This window comes from Salmo salar, chromosome ssa10 (genome assembly GCF_905237065.1).
Source record: "Salmo salar chromosome ssa10, Ssal_v3.1, whole genome shotgun sequence".
In the NCBI taxonomy this organism is placed as follows: Eukaryota; Metazoa; Chordata; class Actinopteri; order Salmoniformes; family Salmonidae; genus Salmo; species Salmo salar.
This window is the reverse complement of record NC_059451.1, coordinates 79,797,853-79,820,434: the sequence shown is the minus strand read 5'-3', so window position 1 is coordinate 79,820,434 and position 22,582 is coordinate 79,797,853. Positions and strand designations below refer to the sequence as shown.

At 41.6% G+C, this 22,582-nt stretch overlaps 1 protein-coding gene across 1 annotated transcript; it reads left to right on the top strand.

Annotated features, from left to right (window-relative positions):
* The first annotated feature begins 1,449 nt into the window (after positions 1-1,449).
* Positions 1,450-22,340, top strand: LOC106560993 (sodium- and chloride-dependent GABA transporter 2). The gene is made up of 15 exons (XM_014124505.2): positions 1,450-1,684; positions 7,464-7,664; positions 9,238-9,372; positions 10,578-10,718; positions 11,130-11,214; positions 11,556-11,688; positions 12,145-12,279; positions 13,655-13,758; positions 15,096-15,220; positions 15,405-15,517; positions 15,746-15,883; positions 16,679-16,781; positions 19,391-19,491; positions 19,776-19,946; positions 20,170-22,340. Exons 1-15 carry the CDS (start codon positions 1,678-1,680, stop codon positions 20,332-20,334), a joined length of 1,857 nt encoding a protein of 618 aa, XP_013979980.1. The 5' UTR covers positions 1,450-1,677; the 3' UTR covers positions 20,335-22,340.
* The last annotated feature ends 242 nt before the right edge of the window (positions 22,341-22,582 follow it).

Sequence of the window (22,582 nt, the reverse complement as noted above, 5' to 3'; positions counted from 1 at the left end):
AATCATCACCCGTTTGTCGAAGTAGGCTGTGATTCAATGAAAAATTAACAGGCACCCCATCGATTATATGCAACGCAGGACACGCGTTGCATAATATCATCAACCGTGTGTAGTTAACTAGTGATTATGTTAAGATTGATTGTTTTTTATAAGATAAGTTTAATGCTAGCTAGCAACTTACCTTGGCTTCTTGCTGCCCTCACGTAACAGGTAGTCAGCCTGCCACGCAGACTCCTCGTGGAGTGCAATGTAAGGCAGGTGGTTGGAGCGTTGGACTAGTAACCGGAAGGTTGCAAAAACGAATCCCCGAGCTGACAAGGTAAAAATCTGTCGTTCTGCCCCAGTTAACCCACCGTTCCTAGGCCATCATTGAAAATAAGAATGTGTTCTTAACTGACTTGCCTAGTTAAATAAAGGTGTATAAAATCATTAAAAATAATAATAATAATAATAATAATAATAAAACATTTTTATTTATTTTTTTAAATCGGAAAATCGGTGTCCAAAAATACCGATTACCGATTGTTACGAAAACGTGAAATAGGCCCTAATTAATCAGCCATTCCGATTAATCGGTCGACCTCTAGAGCATATATGATATTATGATGATAATAATAATTATAGTAAAATGTTGCCTTTTTTCGGGTACCACCACAGTGACTGTCACGATCGCCGAAATGAGTAGACCAAGGCGCAGCGTGCATAGAGTTCCACATGTTTATTAGATGAAACTCACAGAAAACAATAAAGGGCAAAACAAAACGTGACGCTAATGTAGTGCTCGCAGGCAACTAGACATAGACAAGATCCCACAACAAACAGGTGGGAAAAGGCTGTCTAAATATGGTCCCCAATCAGAGACAACGATAGACAACTGTCTCTGATTGGGAACCATACCAGGCCAACATAGAAATACAAAAACTAGAGTACCTACCCTAGTCACACCCTGACCTAACCAAAATAGAGAATAAAAAGTCTCTCTAAGGTCAGGGCGTGACAGTGACAAAGCCATTAGTTCCCTTGAGGTGGCAAGAAAAATCATAATTGTACTTTATGTTGGGTATTCTTAAGTATATTGAGGATACACTAAATTTGTTTGTACCCTTGGAAACAGAAATGTACCTTCCCATTGTACCCATTTTTTGTAAGTGAGTGTGATTGTACCTTTATATTCAAAATATGGGGTACAAACATTTACCATTATACTCTGTATGTACTCTAAAAGGTATCGAACAGTACCATGTGAGATCATTATGTGTATCTCTTAAGGTACATTATGTGTATTTTGATATTTTTGTACCCCAGGGAACGATACTGTACCCTCAATTCTAAGAGTGTATAGGCCCGAAAGAGAGACCCTGTGAGAATGTGTGTCGAAGGTTATGCAATCGGCCCACCACACTGAGACGGCACAGACCTCTAGTGTGCTGCATGGAGCGTGTGTGTGTGTGTGTGTGTGTGTGTGTGTGTGTGTGAAAGAGTGAGGGGGTTTCTGAATGGGACTAGAGGGGGGTAGAAGAGGGTGCAGAGCAAAGTAAACGAGAAGCTCATTGAAGGCTGAACTAAAGTTTGGAGTTACCGAGATCCCCCGCCCCTCTATGCACGTTATATAGTAAAACCTAGACACCAACAGGCCAATATCTGGCTAACCATTCGAACCATCAGACTGTCTTTACTATGAAAGGTGAGTACCACTGGGTGAAGAAAATGCTTTCTTTCCCATGCATCTGTGCTGATGAAAGCATTAGGCACAATTACAGTGACATACTTCCTGCTTTATTTTAGGTTGGCATGAGTTTGGCTCTTCTAAAAATATGTTTTTTGAATGGTTAAGTTTAATGAATATTCTGTGAGTATTGTGGAATCCTAGATGTTGGCTCTGCTTCATGCTTGGTTTGTCTTTATGAAGATATCTCACTGGTTTGGTGATGCTTCCTTATCAGGGCATTTGGTGACAAATTATTTGGCATTTTTCTGATTGTATAATGTTGAAAACTGCAGCTGACGTTGGGAATAGTCTAGATTTTGCTCTATCGAGTGGATCTATTGTCCATGGAACGTGTCCAGTCTTTAAGATATTCAAGTCATGGACATAATCTAAGAAGTGAAGGTTGACAGCTCTTCTCTTGGTGACCACATTCAAATGCATTAAACATCTAAACTATTTCAAATGCAATGTGTTACTGTATAGGGATGGTTATTTAAAAAAACCTACTGACCTGGTTAACCTTGGCTAATTAATAACGTTGGAAGCATGCATGATTTACCTTGCTCTTTCGTCTTTAGAGTTACATTTAAATTGGGTTGTGTCTTATTTGGCAATGCACCCTACCCAAGGAGAAGTAATGTCACCCTTTAAACACCCTTATCACAGTATGGCATACGCTTACAGATAGTTTGGGTTTATGCCATGCTTATAAAGACTATTTGTGCTATATAAAGCATTTATAAGGTGTAGTTATTTTAAAGTGGGACCATCCCCCAACTCCATCATGTAATTACAAGATAATTATTAAGCTACTGTTTTGTAGCTTAGTAAATGTAGCTTAGCAACCATATTGTTGATATATTGTGGCTAGAGTAACTGCATAATTACTCAACAGGAATACAGATCATCCATATGTAATGTGTTACCACAATAGATGCAATCAGAGCCACAGGGGAAGTTATTCTCTGTAAGCTGCTGCACTTTTCTGGAAAATGCGGCCGATCTACAATATTATTGTTTTGTTCTGTCAGACGGACAGAGTGATGGGCATACAAAAAGATTCAGTACAGTAATAGTTTTAGTAATAGTTTTGAATTTGGTTCTTGATTTTCTGGTTCTTAAAACATTCTGCTTTATGAAACGGGGCCCTTCTAGCAGACCTAATCCTGTGGTGGAAATCAATTTAATTGTTTACATTTTCACTGGTGGTTTTCACTTAGTTGTGTCCTCGACTGATCCAGGAACTTGTGCCTTGACAGTACATTTTGATCACATTCAATATGGTGGGTTTTCACATAGATCTACAGTACCAGTCAAAAGTTTGGACACACCTACTCATTCCAGGGTTTTTCTTTATTTGTACTATTTTCTACATTGTAGAATAACAGTGAAGACATCAAAACTATGAAATAACACATTTGGAATTATGTAGTAACCCAAAAAGTGTTAACACAAATCAATATATACTTTATATTTGAGATTCTTCAAAGTAGCCACCCTTTGCCTTGATGACAGCTTTGCAGACTCTTGGCATTCTCTCAACCAGCTTCACCGGGAAAGCTTTCCAACAGTCTTGAAAGAGTTGCTTTTCCTTCACTCTGCGGTCCAACTCATCCCAAACCATCTCAATTTGGTTGAGGTCGGGTGATTGTGGAAGCCAGGTAATCTGATGCAGCACATCAAGGCAAAGGGTGGCTACTTTGAAGAATCTAAAATATATTTTGATTTGTTTAACACTTTTTTGGTTACTACATGATTCCAAATGTGTTATTTCATAGTTTTGATGTCTTCACTATTATTCTACAATGTAGAAAATAAAAAATTCAAAGGCACTTAAATATTTTGTCTTTCCAATTAAACCTCTGAGTGGCACACATACACAATCCATGTCTCAGTTGTCTCAATGCTTAAAAATCCTTCTTTAACCTGTCTTCTACACTGATTGATGTGGATTTAACAAGTGACATCAATTAGTTAAAGATTAGTGGAATCTGTGTGGGTAGCTGGACAGGTAGGATGACTGACAGTTAGGGTGAACAAGTGGTCACGGGTCAGGTGACAGAGGAATGGATGAGACTGAGGCAGGAATTGCGGACAGTCTGAGCCCTGATGGAGGGATTGTGAGTTCCTGGTGTCACTCAGGCAGTTGTTGTTGCCATCCTGTACCTGTCCCGCAGGTGTGATGTTCGGATGTACCGATCCTGTGCAGGTGTTGCTACACGTGGTCCGCCACTGCGAGGACGATCAGCTGTCCGTCCTGTCTCCCTGTAGCAGTGTCTTAGACGTCTCACAGTACAGACATTGCAATATATTGCCCTGGCCACATCTGCAGTCCTTATGCCTCCTTGCAGCATGCTTAAGGCATGTTCACGCAGATGAGCAGGGACCCTGGGCATCTTTCTTTTGGTGTTTTTCAAAGTCAGTAGAAAGGCCTCTTTAGTGTCCTACGTTTTCATAACTGTGACCTTAATTGCTTATCGTCTGTAAACTGTTAGTGTCTTAACAGCCGTTCCACAGGTGCATGTTCATTAATTGTTTATGGTTCATTGAACAAGCATGGGAAACAGTGTTTAAACCCTTTACAATGAAGATCTGTGAAGTTGTTTGGATTTTTACGAATTATCTTTGAAGGACAGGGTTCTGAAAAAGGGACGTTTCTTTTTTTGCTGAGTTTATAACGGAAATAACAGCTGCAGCGGACTCTCAGCACTGGTGGATGTGACGACATGCTGTAACGTCCTTAAACGAGTGTACTTCTAGATCCAAAATTCTAATACTTATCTGTTTTGTGTGCCTATAACACCTAAGGAAAAACTGTCAGGAGAATAGGGCTGTTAATATAGGTATTCTGTTGGAACTTCCAGTCCAACTCCTCTGACTATCAATGTTATGATGGCAAGAATCGTAATCACCTATACTCACAACATCCATTGATTATTTCACATTTGATGAATTCCACAGCGGCATAGGTGCCAATGGCATAAGAGAAGCAGATCTTGGGCCAGCAGCAATCCACACCTAGGAACACCACATGATTGAACACGCATGAACACTCACACGCATCCAAACCCACACACAGAATGACACAACATTAGAAACACAACATGAACACAAACATGCACACACAGTCACATAATAACCCCTGGGTTTTACGGGAAAAACACTGCAGCTGAGCAGTCATTCCTTCATGGCTCTGTGCTACTTCACAGCCGTATTCTCTTTTCGGAAGCACATGCAGATTTGGAACCAGGCTAGGTCTGTGAGAGGTTTTGCTGAGAAAGCGACATGCCGTTGTCCTGTGGTAACCTAGTGTTTTAGTCTCCTAACCATAATAATAAAGCAGAAAAAATATATTTGTCAGATATCGTGGAATTATTGTCCCGTATCGATATATTGGTGAAACAATATATCGATCAGACTCTACTTAAGGGTTTTGATTGTTAGTGACATAACACTTTAAAGTTGTAGTTTTTTTTCTGAAATATGAAGTCCTTCCTCCATCTATGGTCTATCTATGATTGAAATGACTAACTGTAGCCTAAACATAAACCATGACGAAACCCTAACATCGTGGTTAGCTATATTGTGTTGTGTTTTGATCATCAAAGTGATAACTAATGAGTGGAAAGCAGCTCTGTGCCTTTCCATCAGTACGGTGACAGAAAGAGTGTTATCCAGTAGACTACCCGCTGTAGTCAGTCAGTGAGTCTGTTATAGTGCAGGCCTTTATGAGAGACGTGAACGCTGGCCCAGTGGCTTGGCTGGAGGCTTGGCATGCTCAGTCCTCCTCAGTCTTGGTCTTCATTTGTCACAGACCACACTTCCTCCTAGCTTCTCTGTAAACATCTATCTGAAAATTGGCTATTTCTGTCCCGTCCTGTTACAAATAATGTGGCAAATCTTTATTCTCACTTAGTTAAAAATAAGTGTGGACTGCTCCCCTGGACTGGAGTCTGGAGAGATCTCAGTGTGAAGGAATTTCGCTTGTGGCTCACACTGCCCCCTTGGCCCACACTGAGCCTGTGAAAACCAAGGTAAAGTGTGATCAGGCTTCCTGGCAGACTGGAGCTCTCCTCTCCTTAACAGCAGCACAAAGAAGCCCTGGCCAATAAGGGTCTCCAGTCCTTTATGATGCCATGCCTTCATTCCCACCAAACACCTTCTGAAAACAAGGGACTCTATTTTTACCGCTGGCCACAATTTGGCCCAGGCTCCGAAAATGTTTGCTCTCTCCCCTCCATCCCATCCACCCCACCCTGCTCTGCCAGCGAGAGGCTGAGCTCAGAGCACATTTCCAAGGCTTCTGGCACAGCGGGGTAGCCATCTCTCCTGTTGTTGCGGACCTAAACTCAACATGAATTTGTTTGGTTTGATCTGTGACTGGACTAGCCAAAGTGGAGAGAGGCAGAGAGAAGGGTGCAGAGAGAGAGAGAAAGAGTGGCATAGCGAGATAGAAAGAAAGAGGAAAAGAGCGAGGGGGGAGAGAGAAAGAGTGAGAGAGAGGGAAGAAGAGACAGAGAGGGAGAGAGAGAGAGAGTGAAAGAGAAACCGAGAGAGCGAAAGCAAGAGAGAGGGCAGCAAGAGGCCTTGCTAATGAGACATGACAGCAGTGAGCACGGTCAGTGAGCTGTCTGTTTCCTGTACAGAGAGAAACTCTTTCAGCATCACTGGCCCTGAACATTGGCCGGCTACGAGTTGTCCAGCTCGTACAGCCGTGGACCCATTCTAGCCAGGGAGAGACAGAGTGGCATATATGACATGTCAATGTGACTATGCATGCTTTGCACTGGTGTAAAGTACTTAAGTAAAAATACTTGAAAGTACTACTTACGTAGTTTTTTGGGTATCTATACTTTACTTTGCTATTTATATAACTTTTACTCCACTACAAGAAGATAATGTACTTTTTACTCCATACATTTTCGCTGACACTCAAAAGAATTTTGAACGCTTAACAGGACAGGAAAATGGTTGAATTCACACACTTATCAAGAGAACATTCCTGGTCATCTCTACTGCCTCTGATCTGGTGGACTGTCTGAGTGTTGGAGTGTGTCCCTGGCTATGCTTAATATAAGGAATTCGAAATGATTTGTACTTTTACTTTAACTTTTGATACTTAAGTATATTTAAAACCAAATACTTTTACTCAGTTAGTATTTTATTGGGTGAGTTTCACTTGAGTCATTTTCTATTAAGGTATCTTTACTTTTACTCAAGTATGACAAATGGGTACTTTTCCCACCACTTCATGTTTAACACTTTCGTGCCTGCCGTAAATCCTCCATGAGAACTACAGAAAGTCTTGAAATTCGTCCCTGTCTCACACCTCTCGCTGCTTGACCTTTGTTCCAAACATTCAACGGGGATGCATGCACAGCCTTTGTTTTTAGTATTCCATGCTGTTGTCTTAGGAGTCTGCATAACTTATAGTTTGAGTCCATATAATGCCCCCTATAACCCCCATGTTCTTGAGCCATGTTCAAAGACCTTTTTATCACCCTATTCCTCATTTCCAGGAGATGGTCCCAAGGGAGGCTTAGGGACTGTGAAGTTGTGTTTACTTTATGATAAGCCTGTTGATCTTCGAGGGGTGTGATAAAGATACACAGAAACCCCTCCCCTGCTCACAATAACTACACAGTCAAATACAAGACTTTAGGCTGTGGGGTTAGCCTATATAATGATGTACAATACTGTTACTCTCCCGGTGTCTATCCTCTCCTCCACTCACTTTAACGTGTTGCTTCCTCAGGCGACATGGAGAGCCTGCCTAAGATGGACCCCTCCAATGACCACAGTCGGCCGCTGGACATTGTGCCGCAGAGCGATGAGAAGATGAAGGAGAGGGGCCAGTGGGGAAACAAGGTGGAGTTTGTCCTTTCTGTTGCCGGGGAGATCATAGGACTGGGCAATGTGTGGCGCTTCCCTTACCTGTGCTACAAGAACGGAGGAGGTGGGTGTTAACGTCACAGTGCTCAGTGACAACATGTCACGTCATTTTGTTCATATTATTGGTACATAATTGAGTACTACTTCAGTACTATTGATCAGGACAACAGTGACAGTACATATTGTAGATGTATTATAATTTTAGCTACTATATTGGTGTTAACTGACCCAAAGCCTGTTGTTATAAACCTAAATGGCACTGGAGCCTTTGAGTACATTGTGCTTTAACGCTATAAAATAATTATGAAGGGCATGGAATCTGTTTAAGGATGAGTAGTGACGTAAAACCTCAAAAGTGCTCATTTGGAGGTATGTCAATTGTTGTTCAGCAATAAATCCTCCTAATAGATTGTGGATAACAATTGCTATTTTTAGATTGATATGTATTTATGTTTATGTGTTGCCTGCCAAGACTACACTCATAAAACATATTAAACATGAAGTTCAATAGCAGCAAACAACACACTCCTGTTTGGATTGGCAAGATGAGAGAAGTCAAAATATCAACACTAATTTCATTGAATTTGTTATATCCAACAACATTATGGAGACACGTTTTTCAACAGGCTGAATACTTTGGAATTGCTCTTTTACGTTAAGAAAAATGTTATATGCCAATATGTTGTGGAATTAGGGATAAATACATACTGGCTGTCCTACTGTATTGTTGGGTGGGCTATGGTATGTGATACTCTGATGTCAAGCTGGTCGGGGGCTTGCCCAGGTCAAAGTTCACTGCTGTTGACGAAGGTTGTCTTTGTTCCTTCTCTGGAGCAACTGTTCTCAAGTGCACAAAGTAGTTCTGAGTTTCTTAATAGTTTGTATAGTACTTGATAGTTTGTATAGTACTTGATAGTTTGTATGTCTCTTGGCCTTTAAGGTGAAGATACTTTATCATTTCATCAGAAAAAATGATTGATGCATACTCACTCCGCACAGATGTCAGTTCAACGTTTAGTTTTGATTTACATTTGGTTGAGATGTCAACTAACGATAATTCACCTCGAAATCATACAAAAATGTCACCTTGTCATTGGATTTAGGTAAAAAGTTGGGTAAAAAAAAACGACATTCCCTTACATTGATGACTTTTTAAAAATCCAATCAGTTTTCCGCGTTGATTCAACGTCATCACATAGAATTTTTGGGTTGAATTGACGTGGAAACAATGTTGATTCAACCAGTTTTTGCCAGTGAGTAGACCTATATGTCTAGCTCCCATTTCTAATATATTTGTACAATTTCATCATTAGCTAGCTAGCTTGGTTAGCGGGCTTATAACTGCAAACTTGACATTTTCTGAAAAATGTGATAAACATTTTAACATTATTTGGTGAATAAACGTTATTTGGATATTCCCCCCAGCGATGGATATGTCGGATGCTGCCTTAAATTTTTTTTGCACAAATCAAGGTAGCATTTTTAGGTACCTTTGGAACACTACAATTTTAGTGTCCATCCTTGAAATACTGCATCCTTGTTGATTGGTTATGTCATCTGACCTCATATCACAGTGGAGTTCTAATGCGTGCGACAACACCTTGTTAACTTCTCTCCTTCCCCCCTCTATCAAACAGGTGCTTTCTTCATCCCCTACCTCATCTTCCTGTTCACCTGTGGGATACCGGTGTTCTTCCTGGAGACAGCCCTGGGACAGTTCACCAGCGAGGGAGGCATTACCTGCTGGAGGAAGATCACTCCACTGTTTGAAGGTGATCCTCCTCTCACATCTACTGTTTAGAACTCCATTTTGTTTAGTGTGCACTGTAGAGGCATGCCTTTCAAGGTAACTGCACCCGGGCATGTCTGCTTACTGAATAGAATAAGAGAAGGAATTCTGAGAATGATCTACAGTAAGTGCGTGTTTTTGTGCATGCGGGTCTGCCAGTATGTACTGTAGGATAATAGCAGGAGGTTGATGTTATGGTTGGTATGCCACCAACACTGGCAGACTTCCAAGTATCCAACGCTTCAGTCATTCAATTGGCCCCCAATAAGGACAATATGACTGTAGACATTCACACATGAACCAGATAGGCTACCGGGTGAGAAATGGTGGAGTCGGAGATGCAAAAGCAATGCGAATAGAGTCATGGTTTTCATGTGTCATTGTATTCAACGTTGAAAGGCATTATCATAGCTAACCACAATGTGTGATGTGGTAAGGTTCCCGAGTGGCGCAGCAGTCTAAGGCAATGCATCTCAGTGCAAGAGGCATCACCACAGTCCCTGGTTCAAATCCAGGCTGTATTACATCCAGCCGTGACTGGGAGTCCCATAGGGCGGCGCACAATTGGCCCAGCATCGTCTGGGTTTGGCCGGGGTATGCTGTTATTGTAAATAAAAACATGTTCTTAACTGACTTGCCTATTTAAAAAAATTGGACCCAGGTGCAGAGAAGAGACCAGACGAGGAATCAGTGATTACAGATAAACATAATACTTTACTGAGAAACGGTAGCCGCAGGATCACAGTACACTTGGGGGAAACCAACACAACCACACTCAGGAAACAACCACACTCAGGAAACAACCACACTCAGGAAACAACCACACTCAGGAAACAACCACACTCAGGAAACAACCACACTCAGGAAACAATTCACAGTTCTGCAAAGGACAACAGAAAACACCTCTTTTAACAGGGAAATCATAATGAGTAAATTGAACACACCTGAGTGTCGTTAATGTCTCTAGGACGGTCTCTGGTGACAGGTTTTTTCTAGGGATTTTTTCCTAGGGAGTTTTTCCTAGCCACCGTGCTTCTTTCACCTGCATTGCTTGCTGTTTGGGGTTTTAGGCTGGGTTTCTGTACAGCACTTTGAGATATCAGCTGATGTACGAAGGGCTATATAAATAAATTTGATTTGATTTGAGGTGGAGCCATGACACAATGCTCCTCTTTCTCCTTGCTGTAGGAGTGGGCTATGCCACACAAGTCATTGTGGCTCTGTTGAACTTCTATTACATCATCGTCCTGGCCTGGGCCATCTTCTACCTGTCCTACTCCTTCACCTGGGACCTGCCCTGGGCCTCCTGCAACAACACATGGAACACAGGTCAGAGATCCACCATACACTCAGTGGACTTTTCCTTATTCAATCTCATTGAAGCTCTGCCTAAAGGCAGAACTAATGTGATTGGTATGATGAAAGCTCACAGGCAAAGTTGCTGGTTCGAATGTTACTCAATCCCTAAACCAACCCTAATCAATTCGGATTACTTCAACTTAAGTGATCGCATTTGCCTAAACATTCACATTGTTTCTGCCCTCGAGACAGAGTTGCCCTCGGAACAAGATTGAATAAGGAAAACTCCAAAATGCCACCATACACAGAAATATCCCTGACTACTTGATGTCTCATGTAGCCTTACGTAACGTTACAATAGAGTTGGGTCACCTAGAAAAACCATAGCCGGTGTTCTCAATAAACGTGTTTGTGAACTTGTTATGCATCTCTGTTCTCAAGATTCCTGCATGGAGTTCCAGAGGAGGAATGGCTCTTTCAATCAGCCACGTCTGAACGCCACGTCTCCTGTCATTGAGTTCTGGGAGTAAGTACTAAGTGCTGCTTAGAGTCTATTGTTTCTCCATCTCCTTAAGGAGCTTGTCTTGCCGTTGTCTTGCCAACTAGTGTAGCACTGCTGAATACGAAAACAGGCTGGCTTGAGGCTGAATTGGAGGGCTGTGTGACGTCCTGAGAAATACTATACATGATATGCCCCCCTAATGTAAATAGTTAACAAGCATCAACATTACTATTGCTGTAATATCAGAGCTTAGTGTTCATGTTAGATATTCATGTCTAAATAATGATCACACTGACAGTCATCTCATATTTGTGTGTGTGTGTGTTGGTGTGTGTGTGCACCGGCGTGCGTGCATGTGTGTGTAGACGGAGGGTTCTGCGTATCTCCTCTGGCATAGATCATATAGGATCTCTCAACTGGGACCTGGTGCTGTGTCTAGCCATAGCCTGGGTACTAGTCTACTTCTGTATCTGGAAGGGAGTCAAGTCCACTGGAAAGGTAAAGGGCTCTATTCTACATTCTCTCTCTGTGAGCCTCCCTAATGCAGTTTTTGACCAGGAAGAACCTCTGGGCACTTCATTGATTGATTTTACAAAAATGCATATACACACAGTACATACATTTGGAAAACTTGACAGGGATTACACAATCAAGTCAATGACTTATTTCCATTGTGGTCCCTTAAAGTGCATGGTGCAATACATTATATAGATGCAGACGTAGATACATTACATACTGTAGATACAGACATGAAAATGGGTCTATGGTTCGGTCATCAGCCAGCTTTTGACATACTTTTAAAAAATAAGTTCTGGTCGGCATAGATTTAAGTTGTTATGGTAGTTTGATTCAGAGGGGTTGGGTTAAATGCGGAAGACACATTTCAGTTGAATACATTCAGTTGTACAACTGACTAGGTATCCCCCTTTCCCTTTCCCATTCAATCCCCCTCAGGTGGTATATTTCACAGCTACCTTCCCCTACATCATGCTGTCTATCCTGCTCATCAGAGGGGTCACCCTGCCTGGAGCCTTCATAGGAATCAAGTTCTACCTCTACCCAGACCTGGGCCGCCTGTCAGATCCACAGGTACATGTACTGTACACACACACACACACACACACACACGTGGATTTTAGGTCCCCACAAGGATAGAAGAACCAACCCCCCCCCCCCCCCAACCACACACACACACACATTATACATACAAACACACCCATACCATCACTGTGGGAAGTGGAAAACCCAACAGCTTGACACAATAACCCTATAGACTGACTTACCCAGTGTTCCTCTGACCTCTGCCTGTCAGCACTAAAAACCCCTCTCACAGTCACACCTCTTGTCCCTAGTTTATGATGACAATATCTGTGGCCACATACAGTAGAACTTGGACACTTAATTATTCATTTCATTAGTTGAGCTGTTGAAGTGATTGTTATGCTGTGCTTAGCATTTTCAGGGATCTAACTCAATATCACCAAGATTGTTGTCGAGATTATCAAGATCGATCATTAACAAATGAAAACACATCTGATCATGAGAAGAACATGACATTGGAAAAACCAGGGGGACGTTGTCTCTCAAACTAATGCTGTGCAGAGAATGACTGAACCTGTAAAGTTGGCAGTCCCTAGGAATATTTGACGAGTGGACGGGTGATAAATGCCTCATGAATACCGACATGAGGCATGTGGTCAGCAAGCACAGCTCCTAGGTCTAGTTCTCGTCTGGTTATGAAAGAGATAGAGACATTTCACAACCACTTCTCCATTTTGGCCCCCATTAACCAAATGAGTGACCTCTTCAATCCACAGGGGTCTTCTACGGATGAATATAACCCTGTGTTGAAGGAAGAGACAAGCTGTCTGTATGATGGGAACATCTGCCTTAGGGACCGGGGCCTACGCTTGTGTCTTTGCACGGGACTAGCTTAGTCAAAGGCTGTGTCCCAATGGCAACCCACACTCTATAAAGGCCCTGGTCAAAAGTTGTGCATTACATGGGCAATAGAGTGCCATTTGGGACACAGACAGAAGTTATCCTGGCTGCTAGGCAGCTGACTGAAACGTGCCCTCGGTGCTTCAGCACGACTTTGGTGAATAGGGAGAACAAAGGGCACCCTAATTCAAATTGGAACTGTGTTGTGCTGGTTGTTCACAGAGTCTGTGGTGGAAAAGTACCACACTTGGCGCTGGGGAGCCATAGCGATGGAGAGCCAGCATACTGGTGGACATGGTGGGTGGTCACATAAGTGACGAGAAATGGGTTGACAGGTTTTACCATAGAATGAGAAAGGTGTAGGTCATAGGTACACACCAAATGTTTCACCGGAAGGGGTTTATAGCTGTCTTTGACAAAAGTGACGTGCTTCAGAGAAATAAAGGTATTAGCCAGGAGCAATGCCATGGTTTCTGCCAGCAAATGAAAATGCATTGTTATGGTTTCTCCCTCTTCTTTCTAGGTATGGATGGATGCAGGGACTCAGATCTTCTTCTCCTATGCCATCTGTCTGGGGTGTCTGACTGCTCTGGGAAGCTACAACAAGTACAATAACAACTGCTACAGGTCAGGGCTCACCTCAGAACATATGCTTACACCTACACCTCCTACTTACCCTAGTCAGAAATGACTGACACCCAGCAATAAGCAGATGTATCTCTGTCTTAAACCCCCTAGAGTTGATTGACGCACCCATGCGTCAATCTAATTAATATTAAAAAAAATTAAACCATTAAAAACCTGTTTAGTTAAGCTAGCGATATCAGCTGCATCTCAATCCACCTATGTCGGCCTTCCGAATCTTTTGTGGAAATTGACAGAGCTACAATGCTGTTTGTCAGACTAGGAGACATCCCAAAAATTGGTCTTCTCACAAAAAAACGTCTGTAGCGTCCAAACGGACACAATGGTGTTCTCCGTTTTGCTCTATGACCCCCACAAGCCCCACGGGACTCATCTGAAGTTGGTACAGTACCACCTATGTGCCAACTTCTGTCTGTAGCATCCAAACCGTTTGGGCTACAAACTAATATGACCCCACTAGACTCTCAGGAAAACAAACTTGTTTTGTTGTTCTTGTTGTTCTACTAACCCCACAAGTGTCATGTGACTCGCCTGAAGGTAACCTGGTACCGGTTTTAAAAAATTCTGGAAGTACACTACCGGTCAAAAGTTTTAGAACACCTACTCATTCAAGGGTTTTTCTTTATTTGTACTATTTACTACATTGTAGAATAATAGTAAGACATCAAAACTATGAAATAACACATATGGAATCATGTAGTAACCAAAAAAGTGTTAAACAAATCAAAATATATTTTATATTTGAGATTCTTCAAATAGCCACGCTTTGCCTTGATGACAGCTTTGACCACTCTTGGCATTCTCTCAACCAGCCTCACCTGGAATGCTTTTCCAACAGTCTTGAAGGAGTTCCTAAAATAGTAAAAATAAAGAAAAACCCTTGAAAGCGTCCCGCCCCCACTTCGAAACCTTATTCCTTGTGATTTATTTTTTTACTGTACATTTTGCCATTTATAAATGTGCTATTCAATGCATTTCAATTAAATAAAACATTTTATCAAATAATTTACAATTATTTTTGGGGCATACCTACAGGGATCCTAAAATTCTAAATCAAATAGCTAAATGGTCTATGGTATAACCATCTAAGACTGATAAGTGATTTGTTCTGTTTTACACCCTAATAATAACCTAGTAAGCTAATAACAGGTTGTCAGAAGCATTTGTTCTTTATCTGTATTTTGTAAAGTATCTGTTTCACAATATGGTATTGATTTATCTTTGAAGTTGTTCATATTTACTGTGACATACATACAGTATATATATCTGTTATGGCTGGTATCTATGCCTGGCTGATGACTGCCTCTCTGGGGTTACAGAGATTGCTTGGCGCTATGCTTCCTGAACAGTGGGACCAGCTTTGTGGCAGGCTTTGCCATCTTCTCCATCCTGGGCTTCATGTCTTACGAGCAGAACGTGCCCATCTCAGAGGTGGCAGAATCTGGTTGGTAGTAATTTTTAACAGACACACACAAACCTTTCTTGACAGTTCATCATTGGGGAAACGGTCATCATTTTTCATAATTCAACATGTATTTTACTTTACGTACTTATGTACATTTCAGCAATATATTTTCGTATGTGAATTAGTAGAAACGCTGCACACCAATTAACCCTTTGTGTACCAGGTCCTGGTCTGGCCTTCATAGCCTACCCCCGTGCAGTGTCTATGATGCCCTTCTCTCCTCTCTGGGCCTGTTTCTTCTTCATCATGATCGTCTTTTTGGGTCTGGACAGCCAGGTGAGGCTAGAATAGCGCTCTCTCTTGCGCACTCTCATTTTCTCTTTCTCTCTCTCACTCACTCTCTCTTACTCTCTCACTCTCTCTCTCTCTCTCTCTCTCTACTCACTAACTCTCTTTCTGACACACACACACAATATGCTTGTAAATACTGCTCTAACAATGTCCACGGTGGTGTTTTTTAAAATCAGTGACACAGCATCCCCTCTGTTTTCTCCACTGCTGCAGTTTGTGTGTGTGGAGAGTCTGGTGACGGCCATGGTGGACATGTACCCTAAAACCTTTCGTCGTAAGAACCGCAGAGAGCTCTTCATCTTGGCGGTGGCCATTGTCTCATTCCTCATGGGTCTCATCATGCTGACAGAGGTAGGCCACAGCCCACAATGCCACCCAGGACCCCGACTGGTTCATGGACGCTGGTAAAATGGCTGACCCTGTCTCTGACCCCAACTCTCCACGGGTGTCTCAGGAGGAGTTGGAATATGCAGCAAGAATGAAATCCCAAAGGTTTTCATTTAGGGCTTTGTTTCTTGTAACATACGCCATTTAGCAGAATATTTTATCCAAAGCGACAGTCATTTGTGCATAGATTTTACGGCTGGGTGGACCATGGAAATTGAACCCACTACCTTGGCATTCCAAGTGCCATGCACTACCAACTGAGCTACAGATGGAGAATGTCACATTGTTACGTGAATTGAAAGGTTCTAAGAAAAAGAGCCACATACTGTAGGTTACTGAAATCATTAACCTTTATTCTGTGCATGATGTTTAGCCTCTCTAACGCCTCAATCACACCAACAGTGTTGTTGCGCAAAATGGTACGCAGCAATCATCTGGATATGTGTGCAGCAAAAGTTCAACATTCACCATCTGCTACCATTTCTGTCAAGCCGTCTACGCACACAGTATGACGCGTACGTTTGATAAATCACACCGCAACTGCCTCTGCAATGCGAGGCTGCAAGGCAAACGCAGCGTTCCATTGGAAATGAATGTACTTCTGGTGTACCAAAATGCAATGCCGCTGTCGACGTGATCGAGGCGTAGCACATACTCTACGTGTTGTTCTACATGTGGTCTTGGAGGTTGCATGGGACGATGAAATAGAAAAAGTGTCGCTAGCTGCCATGCCGTAACGCTACACATTTCTCTCTCCAGGGAGGCATGTACGTCTTCCAACTCTTTGACTACTATGCTGCCAGTGGGACATGCCTGCTCTTTGTGGCTGTCTTTGAGACTGTTTGCATTGCTTGGATTTATGGTGAGTGTTTAGCCAAGTTATGTGGGAATGCATTGAGAAGAACATTAACATAACAAAGGGGGTATTTTCATTGAGCCATCCTCTGCCCTCCAGCTGTAGTCTTCTATTAATAGAAGTGAAAGGGCCTCTGGGAGAGGAACAACTGGCTGAATGTGATGTTGTTAGATCGTTTTGAATTATAAATATTTTTAATGAGATTGATACTACTTTTAGCGAACAGTTAGCTGTTACAAATTAGTATTGTGTACCGGAACGGTGCCTGAGGAAGGCCCGCAGCATCAAAGGACCCCACACACCCCAACCACAAGCTGTTCATTCCTTTATCGTCAGGCAGACGATATTGGAGCATAAGGTCTGATACCAACAGGCTCAGAGACAGTTTCTATCTACTGTCCATCAGACTGCTGAACCCTTGAACTGGACTGACCACCTGCTCTGATTCTCTGCACCTTAGCTCACACACTGTAAACCTTAATGTGCTCTCGTTACTCAAAACTTTGGAGGAAACCTGTTGCGTTAAATATATCTCAGTACAGTTACTTAAAGTGATTTTGTAGCCGTTACTCAAACCAATAGAGTCACTGTGACCTTGTAGGGGGTCCAGATTTGAGTTGTGCCATTTTGAAAATGTTGAGCATCGCCCCACCTAAGCCATGCCTCCAATATCATTTCCCAGGGTGCCTTGCCTTTGAGTGAATTGTACAGTTATCACCCATAACTGTATTTGTTAGTGACAGAGATATGGTTGCTGAATTCGTTTATTTTCAGACCCGTGGCCTCCACCAAGTGAGTTCCTAGGTAAATATTATCATTATAATTAAACTCTTTATCACAATACACCCAAACATACTAAACATTAAGAACACCTGCTCTTTGCAACTCAATACATTAGGTGTTCCTAATGTTTGGTATACTCAGTGTACATTACATACAGTGTCTCATAAGGCCTTATATTGAGGTCTAGCTTTACCCTAATACAGTGGCCTGAAACTCATGGTTTACAGGCCACATCAGACCTGCAAGAGGGGTTGCAAAATTTCAGTAACTTTCCCAAAATTCCCAGATTTTCAAAAAAATCCTGGTTGAAGGATTTCCAGGAATCTTCCAACCGTAATTTCTGAATAATGTACCAGAATTTTGCAACCCACATTATGCTGACTTGCAAAATGATGTATAATTCCTATTGGAATCCAGACGTTAGGATATCCAACAGTTTTTATTTTTTGTCACCCCAATCTGCATTCATAATGACTGCCAGTGTTAGAAACAGTGGACGGAGACTACCTAGGCCTAAACTGGAACAACTATTTCAGTAAATGGTCCAAGAAATTCTAGCTAAATGATTGGATTAGTTTAGAATTTTTATTTTATCTATCTTTGTGTAGCATAAGATTAATCAGTCAATCATTCAATGCACATGCAAAAACACAGATATAAAAAATATATACGTTTTAATTACCTGCAGTAGAGCATGCTGGGAAAAAAGTACATTTGTTATCATAACTTTAAATTGAGTTGATGTGACTTCTCATTTAGTTTTGAGTCAGTACCACATAAACATTTTAAGTAATAACGACTTTTCATTTACTTGTGGTTCAACTTACTACAAATATTTGAGTAAAAAATGCCTTGGGGTTTACAGTGCATGCACTCACTCACTCACTCACTCACTCACTCACGCACACACCCACACAGACATACACCCATCCACAAACACACACACACACATATAAATTCATTCTACACACATCACATCTGTTGCTACCAGAATCTTATTATGATTACTGCACAATTTAAACACTTGCACCCCAATTCCCCCTCCGTAAAACACGTGTAAATATTGGACTAGAAATTGTGCCTTCCTGTATTATACCATTTTTTTAAAATTCTATTCTACTGAACCATTTACTTTGTTCGTATTCTTATCTTATTTCGTATTGCATTGTTGAAGGAACATGCAGGTAAGCATTTCGTTGGATGATATACACTGAGTATACTAAACATTAGGAACACGTGCTCTTTCCATGACAGACTGACCAGGTGAATCCAGGTGAAAGCTATGATCCCTTATTTATGTCACTTGATAAATCCACTTCAATCAGTGTAGATTAAAGAAGGATTTTTAAGCCTTGAGACAATTGAGATACGGATTGTGTTTGTGGGCCACTCAGAGGGTGAATGGGCGCAGACAAACTATTTAATAAGTGCCTTTGAACGGGGTATGGTAGTATGTGCCAGGCGTATCGGTTTGTGTTAAGAACTGGAACGCTGCTGTGTTTTTCATGCTCAGCAGTTTCCTGTGTGCATCAAGAATGGTCCACCACCCAAAGAAAATCCAGCCAACATGACACAACTGAGTTAACATGGACCAGCATCCCTGTGGAACGCTTTCAACACCTTGTAGAGTCCATGCCCTGATGAATTGAGTCTGTTCTGAGGGCAAAAGTGCGGGGTTGCAACTCAATATTAGGAAGGTGTAATGTTTGGTATACTCAGTGTATACCATGTGTATCCCGTACATACGACTAATAAACTTGAAACTTTAATGAGTATCTGTCCGTTGCTGACTCCTGCCTCATTCTTCTTCTCTTTCCTCGCTGTTCCTGTAGGTGCTGACCGTTTCTATGACAACATTGAGGACATGATTGGCTACCGTCCCGGACCTATTATCAAATACTGCTGGATGTTCTTCACTCCTGCTACCTGCTTAGTGAGTCTTTTTCTTCTGAACAAAACCCTGTTATGTCTCTTGACTGAGGGGTGCCCACTGGTGGTTACTATTGAAAAAGCATCTGACATTGCACAGCTAGCCTAATCAAATTCACAGAGATTTTGTAGAAAGTGGGAAAGGTTCAAAAAGAGGATAAGACCCCAATGAAAGCATGTCAGTATTGTTGTTTTTAAATCAACGCAAAAAAAAAAGACTCAAACTAGGAAGTAGCAACCACTGACTGTCAAGGAGACACAACTGATTGCATTTATTTGCCTCTGCAGGGTACCTTCGCCTTCTCCCTGATCAAGTACACCCCTCTGAAGTACAACAATGAGTATGTGTACCCTTGGTGGGGCTACTGCCTAGGCTGGCTCCTGGCCCTGTCCTCCATGCTCTGTGTTCCCCTCTGGGTGCTCATCAAAATGTGTTCAGTGGAAGGCACCCTGAAAGAGGTAAGTCACACACACCACCCACTGTTTCACCCCTTAACCCCACTGACTTTTCCCTCTGTTTGCTATTGTCTCATGTCTACAAGTCTGTCATGGCTTAAGCTACTGTAACTTAGAAATCATTAAAAACCAATATAACAAACCAATCATGTCCTGCACCTATCCGGTGTATGTGACAATAAAGCATCTATAATACTTGTTGTCTATTTCCTCTGTTGTTATGTAGCGCTTTACAATCCTGACTACGGCATCCACTGACTTACCTAAAACCAAGAAGGAGCAGGAGAAGCTGCTGGCCATCTTTCCTGGCGATGGGGACAGCCTCCGTCAGAGACGCACTCCCACCAAGGAAGGCTACTTCCCCGTCAACGAGAAGGAGTCCAACTGCTAGAGCTAGGAACGTGGACCCAGACCTTCTGAGGTCCCATGTCCATTCCCTTGACATGGCCTCTGCCTCGGCCCCGTCCCAGACCTCTCTTCAACGATACCTCATAACTGCACAACTGCGGCCAAATGAGCACGGATGCAGTGACACTGGTGCTGCTGTGCCTTAGCTCTTTCTCTCCTGCAAGGTCTCTCCGAGACAGTACAGACTACTGCTTCAGGTGCTGTCCTACTGTTAAATCGTGTACACTCTTATGTTTACACACTCAATGCTACTGGCTCTGCGCCATCTACACTTCCATCCACGGGAGAGTTGGTCTCTCCACTTCTCTCTCCCACTGTTGCCTTATCAACCAGGAACTTTAGCTGTGTTTTGCTGATTTCTTTCACCAATGGCTAAAGTTGAGCAGACATTGAAATGGTGTGATTCAGTGATTTGTTATATGTCCATTGTGGTTGAGACTTGAGAATGTTTGTCTGATGATTACACCTGCTTTCTAAGGAAGCACCTTTTATTTTCTCATGGACATCTCTCGGCATATGTGTACACAATTTGCTATGATTAGGTGTTCTTTTAATGCATTATGTCGAACTCGCTGCAGTCATATGAGTTGAATGTAATACATCATTCTAATCAATATGTTTGTTAATTTACCTGAATGTGCTAAACCTTAACTGACAACATTTTTCCAGGACAAATGGAGGAATCATGCCAACTAAAAGCATCATGTCATTGTGGTTACAATAAGTAATACATAATTTAAAGGCCCAGTGCAGTCAAAAACTAGATTGTCCTGTGTTTTATATACATTTCCACACTATGAGGTTGTAATAATACTGTGAAAATGCTTTTAATGCCTTTTTAGTGTAAGCGCTGTTTGAAAAAAACCACCTGGAATTTCAGCCTGTTCTGTTGACATCGCCAGTCTAGTTAATAGACCAATAAGAAAGAGAGTTCCAAACCGCTCTGCCAATAACAGCTAGTTTTCCTCTCCCCGCTCAGACCACTCCCAGACAGTCCAAGAAAAAGTATTGCTTGAAAAATTGCTCTTTGCTAAGAAGCTATTTTTGTTTCTTTTTGACCATCTTATTTGAAAACAATCATTGTATGGTACTTCATTGTTACCTCGAAATGACTTGATATTGTTATAAAAATGACTGCATTGGACCTTTAACAATTCCTCATACGAACACTGTGACTTCAGATTCAAATACGTTATGTGCATGTGCTAAAATGTGCACAACCTGTACAGTTTAATATCCAGATTTATGTCACAAAACTTGTCAAAAAGAAATCTGAAGCCCACCTGAAGTGTAGGTGTCTCTGTTTCTATTGTAGTGACCTGTAGGAGACTGAATAGTAGGCTATGCTAGCCTGAGGTTGTTGTTTGTGATTCGGATGGAGTCAGACTTAGTGTAAAATGTATTGCATTTGATTCAAAATCTTACTTGGACATATAATCATTGTGTATTAGCATTTTAGTCATAGTCTTATGTCAGTTTTTATTCTGAAATGTAATAAATGATATTTGCATTGCTCTCATCCTTGGCTTGATTTAAAAAAACAAATTGTATACAATCGCATGTATATTTTTAAGCTGTATACCATGTCCAAAATGTGATAAAGCACACGATAAACATGGTTTAAAAACTAGTGAAGTATGGATTGTGTTCCAAAAAAATATGTTGTACAACATTTTGCATTGGAAATCATTGTACTGTACAACAGTATACCATCATAGTGAGCAGTTTAGAGGTGACAGACCAGAACTTGAGTTTCATACCTTTTATGTTTACACACACAATGCTAGATAGTCTTTGTTATTTGCTTGTATTGTCTATTCATTATTTTCCTTAGCGAACAATAACTTTGATCAGTATAAGCTCTTACACTTCCAGTATGTGTTTGTCAGTGTTGCTAAGGCCATGTCTAGTCAAGTGCAAAGCTGAACACTATTCACATGCATCATTACAACTGACATTGTAAAATACAAATATTTGTATTAAAAGTTTTAAAAAAATATATGTGTCATATCACTTCATTTTTTCCCCCCAACAAGAGATATTTGACAACTGTTCCATCTAAAACCCAGCAAGAGAGAGGGAGAGAGAGAATGCATTCATGCATTCTAATGGCCAGAAAATGGTAACGGTATAGGGCATTGAGCCACCACGAGCTAGAACAGCTTCAATTCACCTTGGCATACATTCTACAAGTGTCTGGAAGTCTACTGGAGGGATGCAAAACCATTTTT